Source organism: Zeus faber (genome assembly GCF_960531495.2).
Source record: "Zeus faber genome assembly, chromosome: 1".
Taxonomy (NCBI): domain Eukaryota; kingdom Metazoa; phylum Chordata; class Actinopteri; order Zeiformes; family Zeidae; genus Zeus; species Zeus faber.
The window spans coordinates 33,596,028-33,614,719 of record NC_137193.1 but is presented as its reverse complement, the minus strand read 5'-3'; the positions used below and the strand labels follow the sequence as shown (position 1 = coordinate 33,614,719).

Below are 18,692 nucleotides of genomic sequence, written 5' to 3'. Positions count from 1 at the left end.
TTTTCTTAAGTTTTTCCACCGGAGTTCCTCATAGCTCAACTTAGTAAACCAGTTCCAGTTAAATATTTGTGTATGCTAGTAACACATTTTCTCAAGTTAATAAAGTTTGTAATTAGTGTCGAGAGGCCAAGTACTTCATTTACAAGTTTATTCTTAAACAAGTTAGTTATAAACAGGGATCTCCAAAAGACATTGTTGTTTACGTCTCATCGTTCTTTGCATCTCAGGAGCGCTGCTTAAGTGCATCCTGTCGTTGGACGGAGCCAAAAGCAACACCGCTGGAGTCCCCCATCGGCGCAGCTAAACCCACGGACCATGCTGTGGCAAGTTAAACCCAGAGAACCCCTCTGCCGCGTCGTCTGATTAAGAGTTGGTGTTGAGTAGTGTTTGAGTCCTTAGATCAGAACTTAGAAACTTTATTTAGTCTTTTTGTTCATTTATTCTACCTCAAATCACACAGATAATCCAGTTCTGCCAAACCAGTGATGAGTTTGTAAGTTAAGGAATCCATTATTTTCATCTATTTGTTTTGTTAATTTCCTATTACCTGCATTCTTAATTTACAATTTCATTATTTTATTGCCTTGTATTGCCAAACATTTAGATATGAATAAATGTTTAATTTATTTCCAAGGTTATGGTTTGTGATATTTAGCTTCAAGTAGGGAATAGAGAAGAGTGCTATAGAGAGAACTGAACTGATCAATTTGCTTAATTGGATTTAATTAATTCCTCTATTAAAGAAATGGTGCCCCACTTATAAAGTAATTTATTAATATAGTAAAATAAACCATAGAACACTCCATTTTGTTTCCCCTGTTAACGAGTGCAATTTAAAATTTTAAAGTAGATAAAAAAGCTACAATGTCAATTAATCAATGATTGCTAAGGTTAACAACTAGAAATTAAGGAAATTAAGGTGTGCATTTCAACTGAATCACACTTATATAAACTGAAATGAGCCAAGTGTGAAAACCATGTCTCCCTCCCATCACACACATAAACACACACAAGACATATGCACACTAATAGATCAGAAATCGCACGGTCATGGTATTCTCTGAAAAGGCAGTACGCACATCCAGTAAGCAGCCTAGAAAATGCACAGCCACTTATGGATGGTAATTCATGATTGTAATAAAATAGTTAACTTGGTGTGACTGTGATCAAAGCTGGTCAGAGTGTCCGTTACTATTCTCATCAGGAAGATCGGCTAGGTACTAAGAACTAAAAGCTTTACCTGAAGAAATATGATATTATATTTACCTGTGAAATATCAAGGCTTGATTACAGCATTGAGAAAACAGCAATTACAACAGTAAATTGCCATTCCTCAAGATGTCGAATTCCTTCAAGCCTTAAAATTATTCTTTCTTAAGAAAAATAGTTCTAGTCTTTATTTAAGTGAAAAGGAAGGGATTCTATTAATTTTATTTACTTTCTCACACAAAGAGAAGCCGGTGCAGAGGATAACAGTAGCAGCACATCTTACTGACACTGTGTGAAATGAACAACAACAATGCAAAGATGATGAGTCATATCTGAAGAAGGCCAGCGTCTTCATACTACTGTACAGAAACCAGCCAGTGAATCACTTTGTAGAACCTCAAACAACCAAAGAACCATTCTAATGCTTCTATTTCAACCCCACTGGCTGGGAGCTGTGTATTTAATTGTGCTGCTGTGGGGGTACCTTAGGTGGTTCTTCGTTTTTTTGGGTTTTTTTTCCCATTTCATTTTGGGTGTTTTTCCTCATGAACTTAATCTGCTATGAGCCTTGGACCTGCCAGTCACACTGGCCTTCTAACGGCAGGGCCACTAGCTCAAACAGCTCACTGTACGGGGTTCTACAGAGCATGTACAAGCTGGCTTATATTGTCCATTGGGGGGTGTCGAGGATTCAGGTGAAGAGGGTTATGTGGTTTGTGGGGAGCTGGGTGTGTGAACACACATTGATTCATCATCATCATCAATGTTACACTTTATTTTGGATAGTACAATACTTAACTCAATACTTAACTCAACTGACTATAAGTTAACTTATAACTGAGTCAATGTTAGTTAAGACTCCCTGAATCTGAGGCACATGGCCTGGGCTACAGAAAAGTTAAGGCTGGCATAATGTTATAAAGGGTGATCTTTTTGTACATGGTGAGAAATGGTTCTGTTGAGTTACGATGTTCAAATTATCCTGTTTAGGTATAATGTTAGAGATTGTTAAGGTATGGCTAGAGATGGCTACGTTTCAGAATGGGTTTGGTGTGGATAAGATTGAGGTCAAGGTTCATGTTAAGCAAAGTCATCCAAATGCCAAAGATTTGGGGAGTGGATAATCCCGCAAATCTCAATATAAAGTAATACCAAATGAAGTAACAAATACTTAATTAACATCAATTAATTAAGGGCCTTACGGTATCAATTGTAGGTCCGAACGGATGGTCCTTTGATAGTGAGTTGAGTGTAAGCATTGGATGATCAAAGTCAAGGGTTGCCCATTATGCAGCAGGCATGTGCGGGAGGGGTGGAGGGTGCCCAAGCACCCTGCCCCTTTGCTCTGTGGTGCCCTTTTTATCAGTCACATTTTCTTTAAGGGTGAATGGGCATCGAGGTAGCAGATTGTCTGGGCAAGATATACATATTCCGGAGGACGTATCCTCGGCGTGCCCGCGATGTGCGCACAGCCGAGCGCAGATCACAGGCTCCGATGGGTATATCATGAGCGCCCGGGCTCTCCGCTGTGCTGCAGGGTTTCCTTATAGAACAAAACAAAACAAAACAAAACACCCTGCATAATGGGAACACTTCCTCACCCACCCTCTTGTAGCCATTGTGGAACAATATTTAGGGAGAGGGGAAGGTCAACAGTAAGAACTTTTTTTGAGGATAACCGTAGTGATGAGGATGGAGTTAGTGTGCAGCATGAATGGACGTGTTCTAATACATGGAGTACGTTCAGGTTAAAGTAGTTAATTGCATCCCACTGATTCTAATCTGTGGGCTCTGGCAGCACTGTGGCAAGCATGGTGTTGCCCATGTTCTACACAACAGATAGAACCCAGTGAACCCTGTGAGCTCATGCAGTCCCCACAGATGTCTGCTGCATCCCCCTACCTTCCTCACACACCCGCCCTGTACAGCTCTTCTCTTCTCTGCTGTGATCAATTTGATACTCACAACAGCAGCGCACTGTCTACTCCACCTCCTCCTCAGTCTCAGTGACTTCTCTGCAATGCCACAGGACGTAACCCAAACTCTATCCAACTTTGTTAAAGCGTGCAAACTTCAAAATATATATATTATTAGATAGTGAAAATCAGCATTCAAAATGTTTAATAATTGTGAGTGACTCTTACACGTAAGGTAATTATACTTTGTAATTTGTAATTTAACTTTTCAAATCCATATCTAAGATAATGTAACATCCGCTAAGGCTTTTTGTTGGTAAAGTTGAATATAAAGGGGACCAATTATGCTTTTCCTTATGTTCTGCTATATATTTAATGCTACAATGTCCGATGTTCATATTATACGTGGCCAAAGTGTCAAATAATGAGGTGAATAAATGAAAGGTTATTGCTGTGAACAAAACGCTCAGGCTTCCGACAGCTCTGAAAGCTAGGTTTCCGATGTTCTTTTCTACTCTACACCGGCTGACGTATGCTCGTGCCGGATTTCTTTATATGTGACCCACCACAGTGAGACCCATATTATGTGTGTATATATATATATATATATATATATATATATATATATATATATATATATATATATATGAACATTGCACATACTGTTACACTTTATACTGAACATTTGCACATTCCTGCACATACTGTACAGCTTTATTTAAAAAACAAAAACAGCCTTATTTTACATGTTCTCATATATTTTACTTTTGTTGTCCTGTTGCTTTACTTTACATTTATGTTTAATTTTTGCACCGAAAACTCTAAGACAAATTCCTTGTCAGTGTCAACTTACGTGGCAATAAAGACGATTCTGATTGGCCCATTCGAAAAAAAAGAAAAAAAAAAGCCAAATAAGTAAAAAAAAAAAAAAAAAGCTTTCCAGAAGGAAAATTCGATTTTTCCAGATTCGGGTTCCTTTGTGGTATTTCTTTATCTCTCAAGGTATTTTCAAAACCAAGTTTGATTTATAAATAGTAGATAAATGTTAATCCATCAAGTTAAATATTCCCTTTAGATTATGTGGTGAAACACCGCTCACTTACCGCTCACTTATCATTTCCTTTCAAGTCATCCAGGTGAAGATCATCCCTCCATATTCCATGTGATGTGAAGTCACAATGTGAAACTGTTTTGATAGCGTTCAACCCTTAAATAATACTCATTTTACACACACCTGGATACATTATTGTGTAGGTGTCATTACCCACAAAGAAGAAAAGCTGACGTCACTTCCGTAAACAGATAGTTAAAGCGCAGGACAAGGAGCCTTCGGTTTCACTTGTCTGTGAAACTTGTCTGTCTCCATGTTGTTATGGATTATGAGAAGCGGGTGGCAGAAGCTCTAAATCATATAACGGACCTTAATCTGTAAGCATCGGCGTTATCCCGGACTTGGAGAACATTTCACACAGCGGATTTCAACCTGAATGTGACGATGAACCGGAATATTTTCTTTTGAAGTGCGCATGCGCGAAAGCTGCATGCTGCCTGTTACATTGCTCCTACTTTTGAGTCTGCTTTTTAACTTTCTTAACTTTTATTTTCTTTTGTTCGTTCCGTTTTTTTCACTCTAACTCTGTGAAGTCCTGCTCTCTCTAACAAAGTTTTTTTTTTAGAGAGTTTTCGTGGGGTTTTTTTCATGTTGTTTTTATTATGGCGCTTCCACCGGGACACGCTGCCTTTGTTTACTCCGGAGAACAGCTGATCGCGCTAATGCCGGCCGGCATGGTGGCCAGACCGGCTGATATACCATCTGAACTCTGGAAGAAAACACACCGGGGATGCAGAGGAGGGAAGCAACGTCGGGGAAAGAGTGGAGGGTCGAGACGGGACAGGCTTATGGAGAGGAGAAGATTTAAGCCGTGTCTCCCCTCTGTTGTTATGGGAAACGTACGGTCTCTCAGCAACAAAATGGATGAGCTAACGGCGCTAACGCGAAGCCGCGCAGAGTACAGGGAGTGCAGTCTAATGTGTTTCACTGAGACATGGCTGCACAGGGACATTACGGACCAGAACGTCTCTGTCGATGGCTTCCACACCGTCCGGGCGGGCCGGGATTGTGCCGAGAGCGGTAAGCGGAAAGGCGGGGGGTTTGCCGTTCTAGGTAACAGCAGATGGTGTAATCCTGGTCACATCACCATTAAAGAACAGCTCTGTAGCCCGGATGCTGAACTGCTGGCCGTTGGACTCCGTCCATACTATCTGCCTAGAGAGATCCCGCATGTCATCATCGTTGTCATGTACATCTCTCCCTCTGCAAACCCAACATCTGCCTGCAGCATCATACACACCACCATCTCCAAACTTCAAACTCAACACCCCAGTGCCCTCATCATCATGTCGACAGACTTTAACCATGTCACCATGAACAGAGTTCTGCCGACTTTTAAACAGTACGTGAGCTGTCCTACCAGAGAGGAGAGGACCCTGGACCTGATGTATGCTAACATTAAGGATGCATACATCTCCTCTTCTCTCCCCCCTCTGGGCAGGTCAGATCACAACCTGGTTCACCTGTAACCCTGCTATGTGCCTCTGGTGAAGAGGAAGCTTACGACCACAAGGACTGTGAGGAGGTGGTCGGAGGAGACTTATGAGGCACTGCAGGACTGCTTCGAAGTGACTGACTGGCCTGCACTCTGTGAGCCCCACGGGGAGGACATTGATGGGCTCACGGAGTGCATCACAGACTATATCAACTTCTGTGTGGACTGCAATGTCCCAGCCGAGACTGTTACCTGTTACGCCAACAATAAACCATGGATCACTAAGGACATTAAGGCCATCCTGAACGAAAAGAAGAGGGCGTTCAGAGATGGCAACCGTGATGAGGTGAGGAGAATGCAGGGGGTACTCAAACTTACAATCAAGGAGGCAAAAGACAGTTATAGGAGGAAGCTGGAGAAAAAACTCCAGCAAAACAGCATGAGGGATGTGTGGAGTGGCATGAGAACCATCACTGGGTTTCAGAAGACGGGTGGCATGGGGTTGGAGGGCCGTGTGGACCGGGCCAATGAACTGAACCTATTTTTCAATAGGTTTGATACTGCGGCCAATCCCCCACAAGTCTCTGCTGCTGGCTGCTCAACAACAACTGCCACTTTATCTCCCCCTACTTGTCCTCCTTATAGACCCCTTGTTTGCTCCTCACCGCCTCAATTCACACCCACATACTCCACCCCTCCCCCCTGCTCTACATCATGTCCTCCACAACCTCAGGACCCCACCCCTCCCCCAACTGTCACCTCTACAGTGTCCTTCACGCCTGACTTGGTGAGAAGACAGCTGACGAGACTCCACTCCGGCAAAGCTGCAGGCCCCGACGGTGTATTTCCCAGGGTGCTTAAAGCCTGTGCCCCCCAGCTGTGTGGAGTACTCAGTCAAGTCTTCAGCCTGAGCCTGCACCTCCAGAGGGTCCCTGTGATGTGGAAGACGTCCTGCCTCGTTCCTGTGCCGAAGACGCCGCGTCCCAGCCGCCCTCAGGACTACAGACCGGTGGCTCTGACGTCCCACATCATGAAGACCTTCGAGAGGCTCGTCCTGGAGCAGCTAAGGCCTATGGTCAGGCCTTTCACTGATCCACTGCAGTTCGCCTACCAGCCCCGCCTGGGAGTTGAGGACAGCATCATCTACCTGCTGAACAGAGTCTACACTCATCTGGACAAGCCGGCGAGCACTGTGAGAGACATGTTCTTTGATTTCTCCAGTGCTTTCAACACCATCCGTCCGACTCTTCTGGGTGAGAAGATGGCTGCGATGCTGGTGGAGACCCCCATCGTGTCCTGGATTGTTGATTACCTGACGGGCAGACCACAGTATGTACGCCTACAGAACTGTGTGTCTGACAGAGTAGTCAGCAACACTGGGGCCCCACAAGGGACTGTCCTCTCTCCATTCCTCTTCACCCTCTTCACCTCAGACTTCAACTATTGCACTGAGTCCTGCCACCTTCAGAAGTTTTCTGATGACTCAGCAATAGTTGGTTGTATTAAAAAGGGTGATGAGAGTGAATACAGGACTGTTGTGGGCAACTTTGTCACTTGGAGTGAGCTGAACCATCTGCTGCTCAATGTGACTAAGACAAAGGAGCTCATAGTGGATCTGAGGAGGGCAAAAACACCCGTGACCCCTGTTTCCATCCAGGGGGTCCCTGTGGACACTGTGGAGGAGTACAAGTACCTGGGGGTGTACTTCAATAACAAGTTGGACTGGACCAGAAACACTGAGGCAGTCTACAAAAAGGGCCAAACCCGACTCTATTTCCTACGGAGGCTGAGGTCCTTTTTACATCTGCCGGACGATGCTGAGGATGTTCTATGAGTCTGTTGTGGCCAGTACGATCTTCTTCGCTGTCACATGCTGGGGCAGTGGGCTGAGGGTCGCAGACAACAACAGACTAAACAAACTAATCAGGAGGGCCGGTGATGTCGTAGGAGAGGAGCTGGACACCCTGACGACTGTGGCAGAGAGGAGGATGCTGTCCAGGTTTTAGTCCATCTTGGACAATGTCTTACACCCTCTCTACGACACACTGGCCCAGCAGAGGAGCACCTTCAGCAGAAGACTCCTCTTACCCAGATGCACCACAGAGCGCCACAGGAAATCATTCCTGCCTGTGGGCATCAATCTCTACAACGCCTCCCTCAGAGAGTCAGACACCCCCTCTCTGTAACCTGACCTCAAAACACGGACTTCCACTTCTGCACCTTCTTCTTTTTGCACATTTTAACTGTACATTTTACACTTTACCATGTGTATATAGATATGTTCATATATATATATTTACATATAAATATGTTTCTTAATAATTATTATATGTTGTATGTAAATATGTTGTATGTAGATTTGGAGTTGTAACAAAAGTAATTTCCCCCTGGGATAATTAAAGTATTTCTGATTCTGATTCTGAAGAACCACTTGAGTAGACAGACAATCGCCTGTTGTTGTTACAACGGAAGAAGTTGATGACGTGATGAAGTGATGAAGTCCATTGAGGTTGGTGATGCAGATTTTTAACAAGTAGCATGGACAAGATTAGGGTCCATTGCTCGAGTAGGATTGGGGTTAGCCCACATAATAACTCCAAGAACTTTGAAGATATTTGGCATATGCACATTTATATATTAAATGACACACTGAGGTTGCTTTACAGAGACTAACATTGACAGACTGTACATTTTGTTGTGTGGTCCACACTTTTAAACTCTAAATTAACTTAATAATTCAACTTTTAGAAAACATGTATATTCTTACTGTTAAATAAAAGCTTTTTTAAAAACAAAGATGTGTGTCGATGACCCTGTTCAACATTCTCGAGAACACAAGAACAATGCAGAGATTGCCCCATTCAGCAGGCTGTCAAGTGGCCATGTGGCCATGTGCCATTGTTGGTCCTCCAAACCATTTGCATTCTGGGAGCTAGCTGAATGGATCCGGATGAATGGGGAAACTTTGAGGGTGATTTTCTCAGAAACACAGTTTGCCGCACCCTTGTTATTAACAAGCCATAGCTTTAAAAATATTTGCTTGATTCGCACAAGTGACACCTTGTTTTGAAGTTCTGATTCTTTACTTTCAAATGATGTGAAAAAAAGTCAAAGGGTACCAAATGTATCTACAATACATGGTGGGTCACATATGGACATTTGCTCCACCTGATCCGCTGTGTGTTTCTCAATACAAAACCAATAAAAAATAGGGTATTTTTAATTTAGATAGATGTATTTATTTATTTTATGACGTTTACATGAAACAAGAAATCCCTGCATGCAAGAGTCCAGGTGTGTTGCAGTGCGGTGTCTGTGTCTCCCTCAAGCTTGGAGCACGGCAACTGAAGTCGGAATTAACTTTTAAATGAAGCCTTGTAGATCTAATATGAGTGAGGATTCGACAACTAGATTGCTTATTTCTCACCTCAAATTTGTTCAGAAATAGATTTTGGTGGACTGATAAGGTAAAATCTGTGAAAATTACAGAGTAAATACAACAAAACCTGGAAGCCATGCTCAAACAACATTGGCTCACAGAACCCAGAACATGTGCTTAAACCACATTGGCTCACAGAACTCGGGGCCTCTGGAGGGTGGCTCCTCCCACAAAAACAACCCATTTTGGGTTAGAATGCATAATCTGAGTGGTATTTTCAGCAACAAACTTCAAAAACATGATTTGGGAACCTCAGAGACCTATATTAACTTCAAAGGTCCCCTTTAAGATCATATACATTTTAAAGCATCTCTCAAAACCCAGGCTTCATCCACAGGGGAAGAACTCGTGGACGGACCATGAGGTCCAAAATGTGTGGACCAAAAAGAACAGAATACCACCTTTTGTCTTTCTCAACAAATACATATTTTGGGGAGTTATTAATGATTTCTTCAATGGAATATATAAGTAAGGATGACAGATTGTGTTTCCATTTACCTTTACATGGTTGTATTCGCCCTTGCCGGCCTCGCTGACAGGCTTGCTCTCTGCCCGTGGTTTGAGGACTTGGCGCAGTGGGCTGGAGATGGGCAGTCCGGTCACACTGATCCCATCTGCAATGACATTACACGATGGTTTCTGTCAGAGGCACATGAAAGAAACCTGCACAGAGCCACCCGTTTATACTCTCCTGTAAGCTTGCATCGATGAAGATGCCGACAATGGGCCTCATTTACAAATATGTGCCTAGATATGTTCTTACTTTGTGTGGAAAACTGCTCGATATGCAAAATCACCACTGCATTCAACACACGAGTACCAGCCGCATTTGTTCTTAAACCTGTGCATGTTGATAAATTGACAGGCGCATGCACGTAGCTGCTAATTAGCATAAACTACGTCCCGATTTCGCAATATCAGTAACATCCTATTGTGTTCCAGAGGCAAACAAAGAGTAGGACCCAACTCTACTGTGCATCACTGTTGCAGGAGGTTTGTGCTGCACAGTGACTGAGCCTGTGGATGCATGTCACAGGAGTATCGCATTTTGGCTGAAATTTAAAAAAAAAAAGTGAATTCATATCAAAGCTGTATTTTCTCTTGATAAATTGAATGGAGACTGTTTGATTATTGTAGTCAGGAAGCCGATGGAGGACTTGGGCATGATGGATTCGGGTGACATGGTTGGTCTGGTAACTGAGTTGTGGCTCCAGTAATAATAATAATAGAATAAAAATACCAGCAATTAATATTAAAAGAAGGGCTTCTCTTTCCAGTGGAAACCAGGTGATCAGCCACTGATCACTCTAAACATATCCTGGCAATCTCTAAAGATGCACATTGTGAGAAATGCTGATGATCAATGTTCATGAATAATATAACTTTACAACCAAGTGATGCCGAAATGCATATGTTCTGTATGGCACAACTGTTTTAGTCGTTATCTCTGTTTTTCTAGCTTGTAAAAGGACCATTTCTGTAAACACTGAATGTATGCTTTCCCGGCTTCGATAGTGTTCAATGTTTTTCTTTGTTAAAACAGTTCTCAGATGTTACTGAAGGCAACAGCGAATCACATGGCTAGTCTCAGGATAGGCACAACCTTTTCTCTGCATATAAAGCTGGTTTCTTAAGATATAAAACTAGAATGTACAGCATTACGGTTTTGAAGTGCATCTGTATCTTTGTCTTTATTCTGCAGAATAAATATCTTTAATACTCTCAGTTTTGGTGCGCAATGATAATTCTTCAACAACATCCAGCAATATACAAAAATATATCCATAAAGATACATATGCCATTGTCCCACCTGTTTGTTGTGTGTACATACATTAAACTGCACATGCATAACATACATACACCTCGTTCCAAATTATTATGCAAATTATATTTTTCTCTGATTTTCCTAAATAGTCAATGGAAATTACAGTATAATTTTCAAGTCATCAACCGTTAGGGTATAATTGGAATGTTATTGAACAAACCTCCCAATGATAACAGTATTTTTTTCAAAAATAAAAAAATCTCAAATTGCCCTGTTCCAATTGATTATGCACAACAGAGTTTCAAAACATTTTATAGGTTGTAAAGAACTGAAAATGGTCTTTTGTTGAATCTGCAGCATTAGGAGGTCATATTTACTGAAATCAAAAGCTATTTCAATCAAAATCATCTTAACAGGCCAAGTTACATGTTAACATAGGACCCCTTATCACCTTCACAATTCTTGCATCCATTGAACTTGGGAGTTTTTGGAGAATTTCTCCTGGAATTTCTTTGAAGGATGTCAGAATAGCCTCCCAGAGCTGCTGTTTTGATGCCAACTGCCTCCCACCCTCATAGATCTTTTGCTTGAGGATGCTCCAAAGGTTCTCAATAGGGTTGAGGTCAGGGGAGGATGGGGGCCACACCATGAAATTCTCTCATTTTATGCCCATAGCAGCTTATGACACAGAGGTATTCTTTGTAGCATGAGATGGTGCATTGTCATGCATGAAGATGATTTTACTTCGCAAGGCACGGTTCTTCTTTTTGTACCATGGAAGAAAGTGGTCAGTCAAAAACTATATATGTCAAGGTCATTTTTATAGCTTCAGGGACCCTAAAGGGGCCTACCAGCTCTCTCCCCATGATTCCGGCCTAAAACATGACTCCGCCACCTCCTTGCTGACGTCTCAGCCTTGTTGGGACATGGTGGCCATCCACCAACCATCCCCTACTCCGTCCATCTGGACCATCCAGGGTTGCACGGCACTCATCAGTAAACAAGACTGTTTGGAAATTAGTCTTCATGTATTTCTGGGCCCACTGCAACCGTTTCTGCTCATGAGCGTTGGTTAGGGGTGGCCCAATAGTAGGTTTATGCACAACTGCAAGCCTCTGGAGGATCCTACACCTTGAGGTTCGTGGGACTCCAGAGGCACCAGCAGCTTCAAATACCTGTTTGCTGCTTTGTAATGGCATTTTAGCAGCTGCTCTCTTAATCCGATGAATTTGTCTGGCAGAAACCTTCCTCATTATGCCTTTATCTACACGAACCCATCTGCGCTCTGAATCAGCCACAAATCTCTTCACAGTACGATGATCACACTTAAGTTTTCATGAAATATCTGATGTTTTCATACCTTGTCCAAGGCATTGCACTATTTGACGCTTTTTGGCAGCAGAGAGATCCTTTTTCTTTCCCATATTGCTTGAAACCTGTGGCCTGTTTAATAATGTGGAACGTCCTTCTGAAGTAGTTTTCCTTCAATTGTGCTCACCTGGCAAACTAATTATCACAGGTGTCTGAGATTGATTTCAGTCATCCAAAGAGCCCTGAGACACAATACCATCCATGAGATTAATAAAAAATTAAATGTTTATGACACTTAAATCCAATTTGCATAATAATTTGGAACATGGTGTAGATCATCATTTAGCAGAGGCTTTTGCCCAAAGCAACTCACAATTATTCATACACTGATGGACGCAGCCATCAGGAGCAATTTGGGGTTAAGTGTCTTGCTCAAGGACACTACAGCATGTTACCAGGAGTAGGCGGGGATCGAACCGGTAACCTTCGGATTACAACACGACATACATTTAGACACAGTTCCGCAATATCATATTCCAGGACTCTGACCTCTTTATGATTTCTGCTTACAAATATTTTCCTAAAGTAAGAACAAACTCAAGAAAGAAGTTATTGGTGGATCCCGAATTTTGCTTGAAACATTTGTACGTGCAATTTCACAGATCTGTGCAGCACACTGTTCGTGAATGAGACACAATGGTAGTACATATTTATTCTGTAGTTGCTGCCGTGAAAACAGTCAAGTAAAACAGATGCACTGTAACTGAGACCCTGAGCGAGACATTGCAGACACAGGAGCAGCTGCATTATCGGAAGCTGCATTTGGCAACACCACAAGCATTGCTTTCTTTAAAGCCCCCTCAGACAATCCTTCAGAAAAAAATGACGGCAGTGCTCACTCGCTGACGTCAGCAGGAAACATATCTGTGTGTCTCCTAGGGGATATTGCCGGTCTCTGTGGCAGGCCAGGCAATCTGGACCTAGATGCAGACACACACACATGAACATAGAAGTGTGCGCTCGTTGTTGTTGTCTATTTTGAAGAATAAATGTAGCCTCTACTATTGAAGCAATACAGCAAAAATAGACATCTCAGTGAGAAATTAGTATGTAAGATTCATGTTTCATGCAATTCTTTTTTTTTTATCTAGATGGTGCTTCCATAGTGACCAAAAAGTCAAATCCAGATCATAATGATGTCGAAAGTTTAATAAGAGCGATGCTGCATTGATAGATGCCCATATCATGAGTGCATATGTGTGTATATACAGTATATACAGTATATACACCGATCAGCCACAACATTAAACCATCACTAATAACCACTAATATTGTGTAGCTCCCCCTCATGCCGCAAAAACAGCTCTGACCCATCGAGGCATGGACTCCACAAGACCTCCGAAGGTGTTCTGTGGTATCAGGCACCAAGACAGTAGCAGAAGATCCTTCAAGTTCTGAAAGTTGTGAGGTGGGTCCCCCATGGATCCCCATGGCTTGTTGTTCTAGCACAACCCACAGATACTCGATCCGATCTGACCCTAACCCCTCGGACCCTAAACCCATCCACATGATATCGAAGAAAATGTGATTCATCAGACCAGGCCAGTTAATGGTCCAGTTCTGACATTCATGTACCCATTGTAGGCTCTTTCGCCAGTGGACAGAGGTCAGCATGACCACTCTGCCGGTCTGCGTCTATGCAGCCTGATACACAGCAAGCTGCAATGCACTGTGTTGCACAGTAGTTATTTTGTGGGATCAGACCAGACAGGCCAGACTATGCTCCACGCGCACATTAATGAGCCTTGGGTGACCATGAGTACAGAGAGACCGTGGAGCTATAGATGGAGCGGGGGGACACGAGACGCTTGTGGGAGGGGCTGCAGACGATCACAAACTACAAGAGCAGCCCCTCCCCAACCACGAGTGTGAACGCCTCCCTAGCCAACGAACTGAACTCCTTTTATGCGCAGTTCGAGTCTGGCAACACCGCTAGCTCACCAGCTAATTGGAGTTACACCGCTGGGGATGAGCGCGCACTCTCAGTGTCTGTGCACGAGGTCAGGAGGGCTCTGATGCGGGTGAACACCAGCTGCGGGACCAGACGGCATATCTGGGCGAGTACTGAAGACCTGTGCTAACCAGCTAGCCCCGTTGTTCACCACAATATTCAACATCTCCCTGGCTGAATCAGTGGTCCCGTCCTGCTTCAAGAGGTCCACCATCGTTCCTGTCCCGAAGATCGCCTGTCCAGCCTGCCTGAATGACTACCGTCCGGTGGCACTCACCTTGGTGGTCATGAAGTGTTTCGAGAGGTTGATTAAGGATTACATCTGCGCCTCCCTCCCCCGCACCTTGGACCCGTTGGAGTTCGCATACCGGCAGAACAGATCCACAGATGACGCGGTTTCCCAGGTACTGCACACCACGCTCACGCATCTGGATGGCCAGAAGGGGGCCTATGTGAGAATGCTGTTCATAGATGACAGTTCAGCCTTCAACACCATAGTCCCAACCAGACTGGCTGTCAAGCTGAAGGAGCTCGGACTGAATGCTCCGCTGTGCGCCTGGATCCTGGACTTCCTCACTGCCCGCCCCCAGGTGGTCAGGGTAGGGAAGCACACGTCAAGCGTCCTCACCCTCAATACAGGATCCCCCCAGGGCTGCGTCCTCAGCCCCCTACTGTACTTCCTGTACACACATGACTGTGTGGCCAGGTCCAGCTCCAACACCATCATCAAGTTTGCTGACGACACCGTTGTCGTGGGCCTGATCACCGACTGCGACGAAAAGGCCTACCGCGAGGAGGTGGTTGACCTGTCACTCTGGTGCCAGGACAACAGCCTCCACCTGAACGTCAGCAAATCTAAGTAGCTGATTGTGGACTTTAGCAAGGACCACAATCGAGGACGCAAGTGCCCTTGGTGATTACCGGGATTTCTGTTGACAGGGTGAGCAGCTTCAAATACCTGGGAGTCCACATCACAGAGGACTTAACATGGACTTTACAAACAGACACTCTGGTAAGGAAGGCGAGGCAGCGTCTTTATCACCTCAGGCAGCTGAGGAAATTCCGGGTCTCGGTGAGGATCCTCAAGTCCTTCTACTCTGGAGCAGTGGAGAGCATCCTGACAGGCAACATCACTGCCTGGTTTGGGAACTGTACTGCTCAGGACAGGCGGGCCCTGCAGAGGGTGGTGCGTTCAGCTGAACGTACCACTGGAACTACCCTCCCCCCCTTGCAGGAGTTATACACCAGGTAGTGTAGCAGAGTAGCACCTGGTGTAGTAGCAGAGCCCGCAGGATCATGAAGGATCCTCATCACCCCAACAACGGACTGTTCCAGCTGCTGTGGTCAGGCAAGCGCCTCCGCAGTCACACAGCGAGAACAGAGAGACTGAGACAGAGTTTTTTTCCATTAGAACTGTCAATGCTGACCTCACCAGGGGTCCTCACTGAGCCATACACATAGGCTCCACTACCTACTGTACTATATGTAGCATACTGTACCGCATACTGTGTCACTGTTCAGGGTTGTTCGTGATGCCGTATTGCTGCGCCGTACTGTTTTATACTGTGCTGTATTATCCCAAGCACTTCCTCACTTTATTCACATGCCACTTTAATGCACATATCTGTATATACACAATTGCCTATTCCATATACATAAGCATATTCCTTCTATCTATTCCATTTTATCTCATTTTATTTTATTGTATTTTATTTTATTCGATATATTTTTACTTTATTCTATAAGTATTCGACTTACTGTATTACGTTTTAGGAGTCAGTTAGTTGGTCTATTAGAAAGTCGTCTAGCCATCACAATTTGGCCCATATCAATGTTGCTCAGATCCTAACGCTTGCCCATTTTTCCTGCTTCCAACACATAAACTTCAAGAACTGACTGTGCACTTACTGCGTAATATTTCCCACCCCTTGACAGTTTGGAATGAGATGAATAATGATATTCAATTCACCCGTCAATAGTTTTAAATGTATGGCTGATCGGTGTATATATATGAAAATCATAACGCCGCAGTTCACCAGTTGGCCCTACATTTAAAAACCCAACCTGTTTTGTTTTTTTCTGGAAAGTTAGAATAGATTGTAGATAGTGCCGTGTAATCATCGAAATGTGTATGAGGATGAATGGAAGCAATCGCTGGCTTTGGAATGCATAAGTTAGCACAACAATGAGATAATAATTTGCAAAATGGTCCATTAGAAATTTTTATGTTTTTATGTACAGCAAGTTAGCGAGTATCAGTAAATTATGCAAATTTTATCATTGGTGTTTTTTACAATTTAAAATACACGCGCACACACACAGACGCACACAGTATTGGAACCCAGACTGAAATATGCCATTTGTCTGCCGCGAGGTTTTTGGAGTTTTTGCTTTTTGTTTTTCTGAGCTGACACAAAACTCTGAAATGAAGTATTATCGGGTCCCATCAGTCTTTCAGACAGATGCAGTAGTCGGAGAGCAGAGGGAAAGACAAAGAGACCAAGAGAGAAAGAAAGAGAAAGGGCTAGGAGATGAGGAAAGTTTGTGAGATAATGTGTAGGGAAGGATCTGAACAATTTATCGTCATTATTAACCACCCATACAAAGACTCTGAAGCTGTGATTGTCAGGTGTTCAAAAGTGAGGGCAAAAACTCAAGAACTAGGGCTGACCTGACTAAAGATTTTTTCTAGTTGACTAGTTCAAGTTCAGTTCAGTTCAAGCTATTAGTCGATCTATTGTCACACATTTATGATGTTAATTTAATTATTCAAATTAGCACTGTCAAAGTTAACGCAAATTATTTTTAATGACACAAATTTTTTTGACGCATTCACACAACGGGGGAGCACGGTCATGAAGGTGGGGGACGGACACGGAGCAGTGCCTCCGCTCCACATCCGTCCCCGTTTCAGCTGATCTCTGTCTTTATTTGATGTTTTTAGAAAGGTTACAAATACGGGAGATTTACGGAAAAATATTTAAATGGGAGGACAGCAGCAGAGAAGGGCGAAATACGGGAGAATCCCAGGGAAAAACGGGAAACACCTTAGGCAGATAGACAGATTCTGTCAGACAGAGCCCCAAGCATCATAGGCAGCTCATTGCTCAGAGGGCCTATGACAGGCCAGCAACGGTTTTGAGACCACATTGATTGATTGACACATAGTCAAAACGGTGTTGAATTCGGACGCGTGGTGCATCTTTTATTTTTTTTATTGGATTAGGTAATGAGTAGGACAAAAAATGATAAATGTCTATGTAAGCGCTGAAAACAAGTATAGTATAATTATTATTGTGTGAAAACACAATAATAGTAATTGTGAAAACCAGGACAATTTGGTCGTGAATGTTGAAAATCCGCACATTTTAGTTTTTTACAGATATTTGTTGGGCTTGAGTTTGCCATGTTAAGAGTTGAGCACATTTTTTATGCTAAATGCAGTAGCTTTAAGAGTTTCTGGACAATATTAATCATTGTTTTGGGTTGATTGATTTCCAATAGACATATTTTTTCATGAAGCAAGCACATTTGTCGACTCCAATAGTAATAAGAGTATTTAACACTTGAAAAATATCCCTTAATGTGCAATTAATTTGCAATGAATTGCTATTAACTATGGATAATCATGCAATTAACCGCGATTAAGTCGTTTCATCAATTGACAGCCCTAATTTAAATACATATTTTTGGGGCATCAGAAAATGGTTTGAGTTCCAGGGCTGGAAAAGAATGCACTAACATTAAGACTAAATTACAGATATATACAAAACATAGAAACCAGCCAGCCTTTGAAATATTATTTTAATTCACAAGCGCTGCGAGCACGAAGCAAGCCGCCTATTAATTACACTGGTTAAACATTACATTGGTTAAATTTATTAGGCCATATAATTATTTTCTAAATGTACACATTTAAATTACAAATTAACTGACACCTCTCCGCCCTTCTGGAGCATGGGGCTTTCGGCTGCTGTTCTGGCTGGTGGAGGTGTAGCCGGGCTTTTCTGTTGTGGGGGCTGCTTGGAGGGGTGGCCTGGCTGCTAGGCTGCAGGATGGTCCCAGCGGCGGCTGCTGGGAGGAGCACCTAGCTGCAGGCAGTTACCCATAGTGGTTGCTGCCGCTGCTTCTCCCCCGGTTCTCACTGGACACCCTGAGTGCGGCTGCTGCCAGTCAGGAGAGGGCTGGTGCTGTAGCCGCCTGTTGACCTGCTGGTGGCTCTAGTGCGTCTTCGGACAGCCCTTCTGTGTCCCTTCCCTGTGCCGGAGAGTCTCTGTTCAGGTGCCACTGTGGCAGTTTCACCTGTCACGCGCCGTCCGGGTGGCGTTTCCAGTGTCCTCCGGCACAGAGACACAGGCGATGGGGTTGAAAACGACCAGTTTTATTGTAGAGTGGGCAAGGCAGAACAAGCCCAGAGAAGATGGAAAAATGTGATAACAAGGGCCTCTGCCCTGTGTGTGTGGGGTGGGGGTTTTACCTGTTGCTCATTGATTGC

The 18,692-nt window shown here is 43.6% G+C and overlaps 1 protein-coding gene across 2 annotated transcripts in view; it reads right to left on the bottom strand.

The window, feature by feature from the left end:
- trappc9 (trafficking protein particle complex subunit 9) overlaps positions 1-18,692 on the bottom strand; it is a 243,905-nt gene that overhangs the window by 140,242 nt on the left and 84,971 nt on the right. For both annotated transcript variants that reach the window (XM_080017647.1, XM_080017648.1), the window contains one exon: positions 9,609-9,724. In XM_080017647.1, the coding sequence (XP_079873773.1) occupies positions 9,609-9,724 (116 nt within the window). The remainder of the gene's footprint in view (positions 1-9,608; positions 9,725-18,692) is intronic.